This window comes from Chlamydotis macqueenii, chromosome 5 (assembly GCF_036417535.1).
Source record: "Chlamydotis macqueenii isolate bChlMac1 chromosome 5, bChlMac1.mat, whole genome shotgun sequence".
In the NCBI taxonomy this organism is placed as follows: Eukaryota; Metazoa; Chordata; class Aves; order Otidiformes; family Otididae; genus Chlamydotis; species Chlamydotis macqueenii.
The window spans coordinates 53,818,592-53,835,330 of record NC_141560.1 but is presented as its reverse complement, the minus strand read 5'-3'; the positions used below and the strand labels follow the sequence as shown (position 1 = coordinate 53,835,330).

Here is a 16,739-nt window from a genome sequence, read left to right as displayed (position 1 = left end):
CCTTGCTCCCGTGCTGCCTCTGGAGTGATGCAATTAAAAAGCCTGGTCCAGTTGGTTCTGTAGTGCTTTGTCTTATCCCAGCTGTCCTCCAAGTCCTCTCCATGCAAGTCTCCAAGTCTTCCTCAAGGCCATGATTGCTCAGTTGTCCCTGATGCTGCAGGAGCCCAGAGGCTACTATGGGAAATGACACATTTAGTTTCAACGTGGGCGTGATGCTCTGCTTCCCTGGGGTCTTAGAGCCACAACCAAGAGAGCCTGAGGAGACCTGAGAAGGTGGCAGGAGAAATGTACTCTCCTGCCATGGGGCAGAGCAGAGTCATCCTGGCTTTTACTTGCTGCTTTGTAAGAGGTCTCTGGTATGGGACCTCCAGCTCTGCTCTGCTGCTGGCTTGCGGGGCTCACAATGCTAATGAGCTCGGCAGAGCATTTGTGGAGCCCCCACATTACTCAAACAAGGGAAAAAAGGAGAACAAGCTATTCTGTGCTTCTTCTTTACCGTCTGCAGAATTAATAAAGCCTCCTGGGTGCATGGAGGCGACAGTGCTGTGCAACCTACTGCTATTCAAGTGCAGTGATTTAAAAAAAAAACACAAAGTAGGGATTTTGACAGTCTTTGGGAGATTTCTGTGTTGTTCTGGCACAGAAAACAAGAGGGCCTTTCGCAGGGAAATTTGAACTGAAGTGACCCAGTGCGTATGAATAGTCATCTTGTCTCAGGTAGTCTGCCTGCTTTAGAGAGGGCAAGGAGCCGCAGGATGCAGAGAGCACAGGATTTTCAGCAGGAAAATGATGATGTTATCACATCATCATTCCACTTTTATCCTCCCTTGTCTTGTGCAAGCAATAATTCAAAATAGCCCCTGCACTGTTGCTCCTCCATACAGCTGCTTTCAAGTTTGGAGTAAATATTCCTGAGATGCTGTGACCGCCCTGAGCGTTGGCTGTACTTGGACACATCTGGGTGCTAATGACCTTTAGATGTTCCCCAGAGCTGATGTGGCCACCTTGGGAGGTCAACAGCAGCCTGGAGGCGCCGTGTATCAGGCTGACAAGCGTTTGTAGGGCAGCAGCTGCTGGAGCAGATGATGAAGTATCTGTGCAGATGTGCTATTTTCTGTCTCCTCTGTGAGCCAGGGGTCCTGACCCTGGGCTCCAGGCAAGCTGGGCTTGCTGCTCGTCTCCACTGCCCCTAACCTGCTGATGGATCTCAGGCTGCCTGAAGACAGTCACTGAATGTGTTTTATTAATGCAATTAACCCTGGAGATATTAAAGGAGGAGGGCAATTGCGTGATCACCGGTGGTATCTAAAGGCTGTGAGATGAGATGCTTGGCTACAGCATAATGGTCCCTGCCTGCATGCGCAGGGCTGAACAGGGGGTTACGAATGGGTCCGCAGTGCGATTCGTCCATGGAGCACCTTGAGCTTGGGACTCTGAGGGCACAGTTGGTTGAGGTGGGCTTAGCTTTGGTTTGAATTTCCTTTTTTTGCAGTGGACTTTAGTCCTTTGTCTGTGTGCTGCTACCTTAAATGATAAGCCAGCATGGGGGGAACATGGGGGTTCTTGGTTTTGAGTTTAGATTCTGTTCTGGATCTACCAGTTCCTTAAAATTTGCACTAGTCCAAGGGAATACCCCAGAATGGCTTTTCTAGTGGAAACTCTTTAAATCTAAGATGCTTCTCTGCTGCAGGGGAAGTAGTAGTTGGAGATGACTTCATAGAATCCATTGTAACAGTTTGGACTTTATTATGACTGAGCCTCTGCAAAGCTGAGGGACTCAGAGTTTACATCTGTGTGTTGGTTATAAAAGTGTATTGTTCCTTACGCGCCAACAGAGGTCTCGATGCTTTATGACAGCCAGGCCAGGTACTGCAGAGAAATCAAAAGACATCAGAGATTAATTTAATTGTAATGGTTTTAGATTCTGAAGATTTGGTATCTTGCATTGGAAGATGGGCAAAGGCTGGGTTGTCAGCTCTCATTGTCATGGTGTGTGAGCATGGGGTTGTCCCCTTCTCCTGGGCCAGCAGCATAGCTGAGGGGCTGGGAATTCACCTCTGGGCTGCAGACCATTGCTCACTGCAATACAGCAGTGTCCCCACGTCACTCCATGATAGCTCTGTGCAGCTCACAAGCTGCCAGTCCTGCCGTGGGAATCGTGTCTTCTCACTGTGTGGAGAGAGGTGTGGGCTGAGATGGTGTCTGACTCCTCCTTCTTCTCTGCCCCTCTCCCTTCCAGCAAATGAAAGAACAAGCAAAGAGCTTTTCATCGGAAATCAAGCAGATAGATTTGGACGTTAACCGCACCTTCCGAAACCACATCATGTTTCGGGATCGCTATGGAGTGAAGTGAGTACAGGAGCCTTCGTGTGGCTGTATGGGCATGGGTGCCGGTGGGTGTGCATGGGATAAGCTGGATGGGGTGGCCCGTAGCCTCTTGGCTTGGGGTGGCCACCAGACCCTTGGCTCAGAGCAGCTCACAGGAGAGCAAAGTCGTCTCTACCTGCTCCACAGGCGATCAGCACATGGTACAACCCACAGGTGTTGGGCTGCTGACTCTCTCTTTGGATAGGTCTGTGATAGACCACGTTCAGCCCCAGTTCTTGAGCCAGGCATCAGCCTGTTGAGGTGCCTTATCCCCCAGGGTGCTAGGGTTGCAGTTGCAGAGGACTTGGTTTGGGATGGCTGGGATAATGGGGTGGGTCTGTCATGAGCTGAGTGGGATGGGGCGTATGCGGCCCCCACAACAGACAGGGTTGGAGAGGTTTGACAGAGCGGCTTTGTCACTCGGATGAGTCACACCTGGCTGCCCTGCACAGATGTACAGTCTCCGAGGAAGCCTGCACTGCATATCTATGTGGTGATGACTCCTTTAGCAAGGAGGGAAGGGAGAGAGGAACCTACTAATAAGATGGTGGCAGTGCTTTCCCCCAGGATGTGTAACACTCAATGCCTGGGTGGTTGCAGGTCTATTAAAAACCTGTCACCACTCCAAACCTGGAGAGCGGGTGTGTTGAACGCAGCGCGTGTAGGTACGTGCCTGTCTCTCTAGGAGACCTGCTGGTGGAGCAGGCTGGTTTAGCATCACTCCTCAGTGCCACTGGTAACTACCCCCTGAAGGAAGAGTTCCCCTCCCACGTGCCCATCAAGGTTCTTTCCGGTTCCGTGAGCCCTGCTCTTTGCAAAAGGCATAACTACCCGCTGGCTGGGTGTTTTCAGAGCCTTTGTGCTCTGTGCATGTGCATCAGTGTGCGCACAAAGCTGGACACCTGACGCTCAGGTGTTTTAATATCCTTCTTTCTCCCCAGGCAACAGGCACTCTTCCACGTCCTGTCAGCATACTCGATTTATAACACCGTAAGTAGTAAGTTTGTCCAGTTAAAGTGAATAGCGTTGTGCTTTTTATATGTGTGTATATATATATATATAAAGATTTTTTTAAACTTTATTTATATATGTGTATACATGTATGTTTGTGTGTATGTGTGTGTGTTTATATATATATACACATACACACGCCCACACACATATCTAGCCAGTGGTAATTCCGGTTTTTTAAGTCCTAATACTGGTTTGTACAGAGAGCTGCAAGACTCACAGGCAGCACAAGACTCTTGGCACAGTTGTTTCATTCTCTTGTTCATTTTGTCATCTGGTAAATGACATCTGGCAGATGCAGTTCGGGCAAGTGTCAGCAAAGAACAAGGGATTGCCCTTTGGCTTTCCAGCAAGACTAGCCTGCTGGCTGAAGGTCTGTCATGTTTCTGACTTCTTGTCTTACACTGAATGGCATCCTTGTTGCAGACACTGATTTATTACAGTGAATCAGTCATTTTTAGCTGAAGGGCACGGGCAGAGTAAGCCTAAATTAGCAGCTGAACCTACTGCCTCCATCTCCACGAGGGGACAATTATCCTAGAAGGCACAGAAGATGCTCAGGGGCGTAATCAAGGAAACAAAGGCCTGCCTTCCCTCATACCAGATAAATGTGTACCAGATTTAATTATTCTTTGACTACTTCAGTGCTCATGTGGCTGAAGGAATCCGAAACAGTATCGGAGCCACATGCTGTTTATCATCCCCATCCCTTGTTCCTTGAAGTAGCTGCAAGCACTTGTTATGTTGGGGTTTCTGTCCCTCGCCCTACAGGCTTGAGCAGGACTGGTGGGGAGGAGTGGTGTGGTGGGGGGCATTGCCTGCAAGCCCCTCACCTCCTGCTGGAGGACCTTCTAGAGTGGGTCCAGAGGAGGGCCACGAAAATGGCCAGATGGGCCAGAACACCTCTTCCGTGAAGAAAGGCTGAGAGTCCGGAGAAGAGAAGGTTCTGGGAAGACCTTATTGTGGCCTTTCAGTGTCTAAAAAGGGCTTGTAAGAAAGACAGAAACACTTTTTACCAGGGCCTGTAGAGTCAGGACAAGGGGCAACCGTTTTGAACTGAAAGAGGGTAGGGTTAGACTGGACATAGGGCAGGCATTTTTTACAATGAGGGTGGTGAGACACTGGAACAGGTTGCCCAGAGAAGCTGTGGATGCCCCGTCACTGGAAGTGTTCAAGGCCAGGTCGGATGGGGCTTCGAGCAACCTGATCTGGTGCAAGATGTCCCTGCCCAAGGCAGAGGGGTTGGACGAGATGATCTTCAACCCAAACCAGTAACATGGGAGTCAGTGGCACAGTAGATGCTGTAGACATACAGGAGCTGTGAATTTGGGCATAGATGATAAAGACCTTGAAATAGGACAGACCTTAACAGAGGAGAGGGAAGCACAGGCAACCTGACCTGCTTCTGCAGCTTTAGCATCACGGTGGAGTCTGGCACCATGGCAGCACGTGTGTGTCCCTCTTGGCTCTTGCAGGAAGTCAGCTACTGCCAAGGGATGAGCCAGATCGCAGCCATCCTCCTGATGTACTTGAATGAAGAGGATGCATTTTGGGCACTGGCACAGCTGCTGACCAACCAGCGGCACGCCATGCACGGTAAGGCTGGGGCAGGATGAGGATGGGGGCTCTGGTGACGGGAGGGAAGGGTGTTTAGGTTGGTTGGTGGAGCCTCGTTTCTCTACACAGGGTTGTTTAAAGTGGTTGAGGCTTAATTATGTGCCAATGCAACCCGTCTATGGAGCTGAACTTCACTCTTGGAGGCAGATAAGTTCATCAGAGAAAACTGTGGTTTATCAGCACTGAGCTTTGGCGTTCAGTAATTAACACTTTCACAGAGGTGCTATCTTCCCTCCGGAGTGCCTTGCCCTTGGCAATTAATTAACTCAAGGTTACAAGTTTTGTAAGAAGTCTCACAGAAGTACATCCAAGAGCATCCTGTAACGCTCTGTTTTTAGTGTGCCACGAGCTACGTGCCCTTGTCTTTTTATGAAGACGTAATTCCACTAAATATGCTGTATTATTTTACTTCAAGCACATTAAAGGTCCTTTCATCTTACTTGTGGTTAGCAGTAATCTGTGCATAGAGGGTGATTATATGAGCTGAGGGCTAAGCCTTGTGGCTTGATAACTCCGGACAGTCTTAAACGTGTGTCCTGCTAGATGACAGGGCGCTGCATGAGCTTGTGGTGTTCAAACATCATCCGCTTTTCTCTGAACCGAGCACCAAGGTGTATTCAGAGAGGTCTTGGCCAAGCCAAGTCTCTGGCGGGCAGGCGGTGGGGAGGTGAGCGAGTCTGCTCTGCGGGGCTGGGGTGAGAAGGAGCAGTTGGTGCTAAGGGTGCTGTCGCCCATGTAGACGGGGTGAGGGGCAGGCTCTGGGAGGGGTGCCAAGGGAGGCAGCTGGGTGTGCTGTGGTCCAGCCGACTTCAACAGGCAATGCAGGAGATGAGATCCTAGAAAATCAGGCTGCCCCCATGACTGCACCAGAGCTTTTCTGATTAATTTTTATTTCTCTCATCTTTTCTCATTAAGGTTTTTTCATTCCTGGGTTCCCGAAGCTGCAGAGATTTCAAGCTCACCACGAGCAGATTTTAAGCAAACTGTTTCCCAAACTGAAGAAGCACATGGTATCGCTTTGCTATCAGTCTCCCCGTACTAATACTGCACTTTAATGCTAAAGCAGTTAATGTGATGTTCTGCCAAACAGACACACAACTGAACGTATTTCTAACCGTGTAGGACTGCTTCATCCCCAGAGAGGCAAGCGCTTATTGAATGGGATACCTGAATCTTGCTGAGGCGAATGGTTATCATTTGCTTGCTGGTCATCATTAGGGTAGGGACTGCTGAAATCTGAAGGCTTCCTTAGGAAAGCCAGGCAGGAAGGCTGGCAGAGCCTGCAGCAGCAGGAGCTGTTGCGTACAGCAGCGAAGCTGGGCTGTGTTCTTACACCAGCTGCAAAACCTGAAGGGTGATGCTGAACTGTCTGGAGTCTTAATTCAATAATTATTAGCCTCAAGTGCTTGCATTTCACAGCTTTGCTGCTGTTTAAAGACAGGAGACGTGTAAGATTTGCTGTCTGTTTTGTTGCTCGGGCACATCCAGTTGTTTTTCTCTCTGGCAGATGGTACAAGCCCATCTGGTGGCTGGAGGAGCATCTTCAGGACACATTGACTGCAGTCTAATGTCTAGGCAACTATTTTCAACACCTGCTCCCTTTTTTGTCCCTCTTACATTTGCTGTAGACAGTTGGTATTTGGTGGCCAGACTTCTGAAGATTTCTTATGCTCCCAAGGGGCTTGGTGGCCCGGCTCCAGGAAAAGCTGTTTGTGTTGCTGTCATCTGCAACAGCTCTTTCTTTGAGCTGCAAACGAGCCAGCCCCAGCCAAGTGAAACAGAGCCAGGACAGGTTTTCACTTAATTCTAGCCACGGGGTGGGGAAACCTGGATGAGGAGGATGGGAATAACTCTCTGAAAGCTGCTTTTCCCTCCCAGCCTTACAGGTGACCAGCAGCAGCTAAAAGCAAAGACCACAGCCAGCCGTTAATCTCATGGGCTTCTTCCTCTTCCTCATCACTTTGCCGGCTTTGCAGCAGCGGTCACATTGGCTTTGTGCACGTGCAGGGCACTGTGCATCCCAGCACCGGCTGGGCCACGCCATCAGCTGTGCCAGAAAAAGCAGAGCTGTGTGTGAGCGCTGCGCCGGGTGCCAGACAGGGGTGGAAGGTGACAGACCGGGGTGATGTTGATGAGGTTTTTAAGAGTTTTTCTTAGACTGTCAGGCATTCCTGGCAAGCCATACCTTGCAAATGAGGTAGTGCTAGGAAAGCTGGCTTGACTGTGCAGGTCTGGATTCACCTGTGGGATACTTGGAGTTAATAATTTTTGTGGTTCTCTGAGAGGCTTGCATGGGAGTTGCTATGGAAACAAAAATAGTAGTTTGCAAGGTTTGGGTTCCTGGAAGTTTTTTGTAAATCTCTGGAGTAGATATTGGGCCATAAAAGCTTATCCTAGAAATCCCTCTCCAAAGTTGTGGCTAAAGTCTGGCCATATTGAGGATCAGGTGCCCTTCTTGGGCAAAGGGCCAAAGCAGGACTTCAGCATTGGTATTTAAAGCAGGGGCTTTGCTGGGAGATAAACCACAGCCAGATCTTGCACCCAGACCCCAGCATTAATAAACCAACCTCCCCAAAAGCCCTGTGAGTTGCTTGAACCTCCAGCAGCCAGCCTGGTGAAATGCCTGTCTCTGTTTGCTCTCTCCCTCTAGGACAAGGAGCAGATGACTACGGGGATTTACACGACCAAGTGGTTCCTGCAGTGTTTCATTGACCGGGTAAGGATGCTCTGTGGGTTGTTTGCTGCTCTGCTGCTTCATTGCTTAGTTAATCTGCGTGGGTTTTTTTATGAAGTATCATCATTTGAAGGTGGTGTTAATATTTTTGTCATGGTTTAACCCTAGGTATATTATGCAGACTCTAATAAGGCAAAAATATTAATGAGGGAAAGCTAAAAATAACTGTGTGTCACTGATGACAAGCCAATTGCTGCTGCCTCATCAGAAGGCGGTCGCTGGGAGATGGCTCAGCAGTAGCAGTATAGGCTTCAAAGTTGGGAGAGATCTTTCTTTTGCCCACTGGCACTGCTGGAAAGGCAGTTAACCTCACTTTGGCTCTGGAAACAACGTAGGAAGGAGAAGAGCTGGAGGCACAAACGTGAACAAATAGCACTGCAGCAGCTGCAGGCGAAGGAGCAGGCTGGGCACTGGAGACACATGAAAGCGTGAGAAAATTACTCTGATTTGTCCAGAGCTAATTTGCCAGTCCTGAGCCAAGACTACTTTATTTTTAGGGCCAGCGTTGTGCTTGCACACCTGAAAGCAAGACCCAGACTTGCTAATGTTTAGGACATCTGTGTGTCCCCAGTCACAATTTTCTGCTGCCCCGTCTCCTGTAAGACAGCGGACTTCCCCTGAGAGGGTACTCACTGCTTTGCAGTCTGTCACTGAAAGCTGTGGAAAATGCAAAATGCCTTTAGCTGCAGTAACGTGGTAAAAAACTGCCAACAGCCAGTCGTGCCAAACTCTGGGGAGTAAGCACAGCATCCTAGATTTGAAGTTAAGTGTCACAGTAGGACTAGGGTTAATTTCTGTGCTGGTGAGATGCCTTAAGTCTTTGCTGGGAGATGATGGGCTGCTACATCATTTTAGATATCGATTCACTCCTGTTTGTCAGATTGGGTCCAGGTCCAGCTGAAAACCTCTTGCACAGATTTTTCCAGCAGGCAGAAATAACCCTGTGTATAAGGAAGACCACTTCCCTAGACACCAAAGGAGTCATTTTTGCAATGCTTAATGAAGCACGTTTGGGCCTTCAGACCAGTCCCATAAATAACCCTTCATCTGTTTGGGCAGTTTGGGTGGATACAGGAGTGGTTTTGTGCACTCGCAAGGCTGAAAGGTGATGATGATGCTCCTTCCAGGGTAGGGGAATTCGTGTGTTAGCATGCCTCTGCGGAAGGTTTCTCCTTTTTCTGCATCTGTGGCCAGCCAAGAGTGTCAGCTTTAAGGCAAAACCAAAGAGGATAAAATAAGGTTGTGTGTTACAGATAGATCCTGGACAGCCGGTGCCTCTCCCTGTTGTGTGTTTTGGTGCGAGGGGATGTAGCGATGCCACCAACCTCTGTATCATCATCCCATCAATCAGTGTGTCGTGGTTTTGTTAGTAAGGGGGGGCTTAAGGTGGTAGCTTCTGTAGGAAACTGCTAGAAGTCGCTCCCCTTTGTTCAGTGGACTCGGCCGGGCCTAGGGCGGACCTGCTGCTGGCCAAGGCCAAGCCGATTGGTAGCAGAATGTCCCGTGATAACGCCTCTGCGATAACGTATTTAAGAAGGGGAAAACAGAAAAAAAAAGAGAGAGAGGAGAGAAGATGTGAAGGAGCTGAGCGGGGGCAGAGGCGCAGAGGGGGAGGCGCAGGCCTCATGGGCCTTGCAGGCCTCACCCTCTGGCCTCTCGCCAGGCAGCCGACTGGGCCCGACTCGGTCCAGCCCGGCTGCAAGAAGTGGAGAGGAGATGAGAAGTGAATGAGATGTAAAAAAGATCCTGAGAGACACCTACCAGCCTGTTGTGAGGAACGGCTGCAGACACCAAGGTCAGTTCAGAAGGAGGGGGAGGAGTAATGCGGCTCCTGGCCAAGATTCCCCTGCAGCCTGTGGTGACGACCATGGTGGAGCAGGTTGTCCCCCTGCAGCCCATGGAGGTCCACGGAGGAGCAGAGATCCACTTGGAGCCCGTGAAGGACCCCGCACCGGGGGAGGTGGATGCCTGAAGGCAGCTGTGGCCTGTGGAGGGCCCGCTGGGACAGCTGTTCTGGAGAGACTGCACCCGTGGAAGAGATGACCCACGCCGGAGCAGTCCCACAGAGGACTGTGGCCCGTGGGAGGGACCCCACGCTGGAGCAGGGGAGGAATGTGAGGAGTTCTTCCCCCGACCATGAAGCAGCGGCGTAAAACAACATATGATGAACTGACTGCAACCCCCATTCCCTCTTTCCCCCTGTGCCGCTCGGGGGGGGAAGGTAGTAGAGATAATGTTAAGCTTGGGAAGAGGGAGGGGTGGATGGAGGTTATCTTGTTCTCTGTCTCATTATCCTGCTGTTTGTAGTAATAAATGAATAGTTTTCCCCAAGTCGAGTCTGTTTTGCCCGTGACGGTAACTTTAAGGATTTCTCCCTGTCCTTATCTCAAACCTCGAGCCGTTTTCCTTATATTTTCTCTCCCTGTTCTCTCAGAAGGTGGGGGGAGTGAGAGAGAGACTGCGTAGTCTGGTCCGATCGGGGCTGAACTACGACACAGTGCTAATGAGCTGGTTTTTGTTTGTGTGTTTGAAACAGACCCCCTTCACCCTCACCTTGCGGCTGTGGGATATCTACATCCTGGAAGGAGAGCGGGTGCTGACGGCCATGGCTTACACCATCCTCAAACTGCACAAAAGTAAGGTCCCAGCAGAGCGTGTCTCGTATGGCAGAGGTGGCACCGTGCTGGGCCACCCTTGTGCTACTGACTTGGAAGGCCTTGCTGGCCACTGCCAGCCTGCTCAGTGCCCTGTGGTGGCCCCAAAAGGCACAGTCCTGTGACGATGGTCTGGGGAGGAAATGAGATGCCACAAGGATTGAAATCCTGTGCTCAGCACACAGGAAATCCCACTTGAAAAGCTCCCAGCTGCTTCTTTCTGCGTGCTGTACCCCACATCTTTTACCAACACACTTTTAGGGGTAATGCAGACAGCAGCACATATGTCTGCAAAGCTCTGTGGCAGTTCAGCTGAAAAGGCTGTAGAGGGAGAAGTAACTCTGTTAGTGTACTTCTAAAATGACCTAAACCAGATTTTCTTACATGACATTAAGGCAGTGATGTTTCTACCTCAAGATCTTTGGGACTTTGAACCCCTCTGCTCCCATAAGCTAGCAGCCTTGCTTTGTCGCCCTGTTAGGCTTTTAATCTGGGACAGGAGCAATGCTGATACCGCATGCTAGGAACCTTTGGGCCACTGGGATTTGTGGGACTGCGGGTGTTGGCTTCTGGAAACAGCCACCCTGCTCTTCCTTCAGTTGAATGAAGAACAGGCTATCCAGAAATACATCTTCAAGCATCCCATTTGTTTGCAAAGACTGGCGGACAGGCAGAAGTTTCAGCCTGGCTGTGCAATCATCTCTCCTCCCTGAGGAACGTGTGGTGTGGATTGGCATCCCTGCCTGCATCCCTGCCTGCTGCAGGGATGCCTGGCGGTGGCAGCTGCCAGCAGCGGCTGTTCAGTCTGATGCTCAGGGTCTGTCTCGTGGAGCTTTTCCTCCTCCTAGAGGTATTGGTGAGAACTTCTATAAATGGCACAAAACGTGCTTCCCAGTCAGCGCAGGTCCCAGCCTCACTGGGGACCTCATCATCCTGCCATTGCTGAGCTACTGCCCAGAAGTGGCAAGGATCTGTAATGTAGTGACAGCTCTGGGCAACAGCAGGAAGGCAGGAGAGAGGCAAAAACATTCAGGCTGTCCCACTCTCAAGTGGGAACAGCAGCAGAATCCCAGACAAAACTAAAGCAATGTAACCCACACTCATGCTGCTGGGCAATTTGGCCATGCCGCTGCCATTACTCCTTTCTACCATCCTGCAGAGCGCTTGCTGAAGATGACGCTGGAAGATTTACGGGAGTTTCTGCAGGAGAAAATCGCCGCTTCCCTGCAGTACGAGGACGATGCCGTCATTGAGCAACTGCAGATGTCGATGACCGAACTGCGCAAGATGAAATTTGACCTCCCCCCTCCAGGTGGGTAGAGGGGAAGGGGAGCAGCCCAGTGGGAACAATCAGTGGGACCTGTGTCCCCTGGGGACCAGAGCATCCCTCTGGTGTGGCTGGGAGCCGGGGCAGCCCAGCAGGGCTGGCACCCGCTGGGTGCAGCGTCTGCCTTCCCTGTGGTTGGGGCATGCCAGATGCAAAAATGAACTGATGCACAGTTTGAGTTTTGTTTTGTTTACTCTGCTTCCAATGCAGCGAAGCCTGAGGAGTTCCCACGGAAACCCCTGGGCCTGGAGCTCTCCCTCAACCCAGTAGCCATGAAAGGCAACATGGCAGCCAACGGCCAGAACGGCCGGGTGGGCGAACACCCCCAGGACAGGGACCCCCAACCCCACAGAGGTCCCGGTGTGCCAGGAGGAACGACAGCGGCGGAGGAGAGGACTCCCACCCTCCAGGGCAGTGAAGCAGCTGAAGCAACGGACATCCACGTGCATCCTCCTGGCGGGGGGCCGCTGGGAGAGGAGGGTCAGGTGGAGCCCACTGGGGACAGGCAGCCGCTGTCTCTTCTGAAGGCAAGCGAGACACAGGGCCATCATCACCTGCTGCCCACGGCCCTGCCTCTGGAGCAGCCTCTTCTCGCTCCCAGCTGTGCCACGGTGGACCCCGAGTTTTTCTCCCTCCCCACGTCAGCTGAGCACAACTCCTTGGACTCCTCTCTCCAAAACAGACTGAGTCCTCCTGACTCAAGCACCACTGAGCTTTCTGCTACGGACCACGCAGTATGGCAGCCGAATCCTGCTGCCCTGCCGGCAGAAGAACAAGCATCTTCCCTCTGCAAAGAGAAAGTGCTCAATGCACCCCCTCATCCTCCGTCAGGCGGCTGGCAACCGCGCTCCAGTGCGTTGCAGCATGACGGCTCCCCTGAGAGTGAGCGTGGGGAGGAGACGGCCGAGAAGCGCTGCAGAGCAGCGCTGCTGGACAAAACAGACTTTAAGCGCTTGGCATCCAAAGCTGCATCCACGGGGGAGCTTGCCAGCCTGCAGCAGAACGGATCGGGGAGCCCCACCAGCACCGCGCACTGGCCAGAGGGCTTGGGCACGCTGCCCGCGCATGGGCTGGCGGGTGGCAGCGTGCCAGTCTTATCCAGCAGCGAGTCGGAGGCAGCGGGGCTGGGTGAGGGCTGCCCCTTCCAGCGGGCGCCGTCCCCCACGATGGAGGGGAACAGCCCCTACACCATTATCAAAACCACCACTCCCCTCCACCTGGCCCATGCGACAGAGCAGGACTTCTCGAACAGAAAGCAGGTGGCATTGCCTCTGCCAGAGACTGGACATGCCCTGCCTGCCACCTCCGTGCCACCACCTCTTGCGCTGGACCCAGAGGAGGTAGATGACCAAAAAAGGCTTCAGAAACCATTAAACGCACTGAAAGCCCCACGACCCCCCCTGAGCCCCAAACCAAAATTACCGCCACAGATTGCCAAATCCCACTCGGAGAACAGTTTCCTTTCAGGCTCTTCTCTCCTGGCAAAGCTGCCCAAATCGGTGACGTTTTAGTGGGGATGGGGGGAGGCAAGGGAGAGGAAGTGGGTGCTGGAGCAACACTCTCACCCCATTTTCGAGATCCCCCCTTCAGCAGGGCTATGTCGAGGTGACAGTACAGCAGCCATCACCTGTTGAGCTGTGCTTCGGTACGAGCGCCTGGCGAGGAGATGGAGCGGTGGCCGCCAGCGCCAGGATGCACCAGCAAATTGTGTTTGCATCTTTCCTATGGACAAATTGGGAAGTGCTTTCATTTTTTGTTCCTCAAAGCTCCCCAAGCCTCATCGCGTGCGGGGAAGAGGCAGGGCTGGTGAATGTGTTGCGTGTTTTCTGCTCCTGCCTGCCACGGGCACCCATGGCTGTGGAAGCGGGTGCAAGGCATAGGAGTCCAAAATGCTTTCTTTGAAATGCCCGATCAGCGCAGCCAACAGCGTTGCTTTCAAAGGCCTTTGTAGCAATAGATCTTTCTTTTTGCCAGACCCGCAGCTGTAGGCAGCAGTGTTTCCAGGCAGGGCCGTGGCGTGCTGGCAGGGTGCAGGCAGCCCGCTGCCTCTTCTATGCAATTCCGCAGAGCTGTGCCCGGCTGTGCCCTGCTCCTGCCGCAGTGGTGGATGCTGTCCAGGAGGGGAGGTGAGTCCCCAGGGGCTCTCCTTGGTGTGACCCGGGTGGAGGACCGCCAGCAGGGTGGTTCTTTCCCAAATTCTCAAGGTGACAAGGACAGGAATGAAGGTTGAGCCTGGTCTCATGGGCTGAGTGGCCGATCTGTTGGCCTTTCCCTCGCGGGTCCAGGGCGGTGAGCGGGCTCGCTGCCTTTCCAGTGGCTGAACAGGAAAAGGAGCTGCTGTCTTGGGAAACCGGCCTTCACTCGCAAGCTGCAGGAGGTGCGATGGTGTCTGATCACTGTGCCCAAGCTGAAGCCCGCTCTTACTTTGAGTAAGTTAAGTGTCAGGGGTGGAAATGGCATAGGCAGTCAGGGACGGGGAGCACATTGCCCTGAACCTGATCTCAGCCTTTCTGGTTTAGCCCACCCAGAAATCAACAGCCAAGGAAGAAAACCTGGGTGCAGAGGTGTGGAAGATGATGCTGTGGAGCATCGCTGTCACCAGAGCCCACCGCTGAGGAGATGATAGATGGGTGCCCACTTGCCCATCATGCACCAATTCCTCGAGGCCTGTCCGTCTCCTCCCCATCCCAGGGTGTCACTGCTGCGCAGACCAAACTGTGGGGACAGCTCACCCCACTGAAAGACCTGGTCCAAACTCCTGGTCCCAGTTTCTGCTTCACCCATACAGGTGAAGGGACTTCAGCAGGGGAAAAAAGAGCAATGGCAGCAGCAGGAAATAAACTAAACAAGTCCAGATGTGCTGTATTTGACTCTGCTGTCCAGAAGGTGGCTGCAGGTGCCACCATAGGTGGGACTGCAGGTGGGATGCCTGTTCCTTCAATGGAGACCCTGGGCAAAAGCGCCTTTAAGTTCTCTCAAAGGAGACTTTGAGAGCTGCTCTTTATCTCACAGGCTGCTTCAGTAACATAACCTGATCTGAAGCCTACCTGGAAGCCCAGCAGAAAATTTCCACTAAATTACTTTGTGGGGTTTATCAGGGTTTTGGTTTGGTTTGGTTTTATTTCCTTGTGTGCATTGGTTTATGTTAGCAGCAGGGAGAGCGTTGAAGGGAGCACCCCATCTTTGGATGTAGCCAGCCAGCCCACAGCAGCCTCAGCTTCTGTTGCAACCCCTGCTCTGTCAGAGAGCCCCTTTCTGCTGAGTCTCCAGCCTTGCCGGTCCTCTCTCCCTCTGGAAAGTGGAGATCACCCTATGAGCTACCTCGCAGCGGTGTTGTGAGGAGGCAAGTTGTTCTCTAAGGAGAAGTGCTGTATGAATGTTCAGTATTTGTGTTTTGAGACACCGCGGGTCCTTTCTAGGACAACGGTGCTTGAATTGGTTTTAGTTTAGCGTAGGTTTTTCAGTAACCATGCAGTAGTTAAGCCTATTTGTGTGTTAAAATACCTGGGCAGTATTTCAGGATAGGTATCGGTTGCCTTGTGCTAGCAGCGTGCTGGCCTCTGGAACTTGCCAGGAAGCAACAAGAAGCATCTGAGGGCTGGTGGTCACCTCTTGGCTTGGTGCTGTAGCTTGAGAGGTCTGTCCTCTCCTTGCCGTACACATATGTAGGACTCCTGCTAAGGCAGCTGAGCATTTGGCTTACATGTGCAAGAGCTAAGACTTATTTCCTTTCATTTTTGACTCTTTTCGCCTCATTTTGGGCATACAGCTTTTGTACATCATGTTGCACATGTGCCCAGGCTCCTCACCCAGCATCTATCTGGGATGTTTTGCAGTAGTCACATTTTAAAAGGTGGTTTACTCTAACGCTGGAGAGCTGTCAAATGCACAGTACCCATTGCATGACAGTTGGTGCATGGTGTTCAACAAGAATTTGGCGGGGGGTCCTCCCCTTCACCCAGCCTGGGTGAAGCCACCAGCTTGTTTTGGTGACCTTTGGCTCAGGCAGGTGCTTCTTGCTGGGAAGGTCTCTGAGCACCTCACTGTACCACCAAAACAGCTCTTCTCCAACCTGCAGCCCCTGAAAGCTGGCGGATTTGGGAAGAGCTCCTGGGGGCCAGCAAAGTGCATGGCTTTTCTTGGTGTGATGCTCCCACTTGAGCACATCGAAGCATGATCTACTAGGAGATGACCAGTCCTCTCTCCTCCTCTGCCTCTTGCCGCAGCTGAAGTTGCAGCCATGGCGGGTCTGTGGCAGCAGGGGTGGGCAGGACACGGCCCAGCCTCAGCTCTTTCGCTGGGGATAGGAAGGGAAGGAGAAGGGCAGGGTGGCAGCTCAGCAGGTGAAATAACTGACCCAAGCCGCTTGCACGCCTTGCCCCGTAGCAAAAGCCGCTCTCACCACAAGCAGACTCAGGAAAGCAGCTCCCCTGGCCTTGCCCTCGCAGCCCTGGGACAGCTCTCGCCTCACTGCCCTCCGTGGAGTTTTAAAGACCAGCATTGCAGGTTTTGGGGTTTTTGGTTTGCAATTAAGCACTTTGAGTGGCTGCAGCGCCAGTGGGCAGCAGGAACCACAGGGACTGGTGCTGGGGACCAGCTCCAGCGCGGGACGGGGGTTGAGGTCAGGGTCTCTTGGCCATGCACTTTGGGAGCCTGGCTACAATCTGCTTTTCTTTTTAATTGCTATTTTTGTTTACAGCGTGGAACGCTTACTCCATGACTCTTTCTAATATATTATAATTATTACTTTAAAAAAAAAAAACATTTTTAGATCTGTGCTTTTTTTGTGTGTTTTGTTTTTGCTTTTGTTTTTTTTTTGTAAGGAGGTTTTTTTTTTGTGGGGGGAAGAGAAAAAGAAAAAAAAAGTGTCAGTCATTCCTTTTTACATTGATCTGAACAGACTGTCCAGAGTATTTGATGCTGTGTTTTACATGGTTGTAATGATAATGGTTGAAAAAGTTTAACATAAAAATCAGACTCTATGAAGTTTCTTACAGTGACAGATGCTGCAGCGAGACCAGTTCCCTTC

General features: G+C 51.8%; 1 protein-coding gene across 1 annotated transcript in view; it reads left to right on the top strand.

Annotated features, from left to right (window-relative positions):
* Positions 1 to 15,831, top strand: part of LOC104481072 (uncharacterized) — an 85,013-nt gene extending 69,182 nt beyond the window's left edge. Inside the window, exons 9-16 of the mRNA XM_086748980.1 lie at positions 2,240 to 2,349; positions 3,309 to 3,357; positions 4,854 to 4,974; positions 5,911 to 6,005; positions 7,646 to 7,711; positions 10,266 to 10,365; positions 11,543 to 11,695; positions 11,921 to 15,831. Coding sequence (XP_086605106.1) covers positions 2,240 to 2,349; positions 3,309 to 3,357; positions 4,854 to 4,974; positions 5,911 to 6,005; positions 7,646 to 7,711; positions 10,266 to 10,365; positions 11,543 to 11,695; positions 11,921 to 13,221 — 1,995 coding nt within the window. The 3' untranslated portion in view covers positions 13,222 to 15,831. The remainder of the gene's footprint in view (positions 1 to 2,239; positions 2,350 to 3,308; positions 3,358 to 4,853; positions 4,975 to 5,910; positions 6,006 to 7,645; positions 7,712 to 10,265; positions 10,366 to 11,542; positions 11,696 to 11,920) is intronic.
* The last annotated feature ends 908 nt before the right edge of the window (positions 15,832 to 16,739 follow it).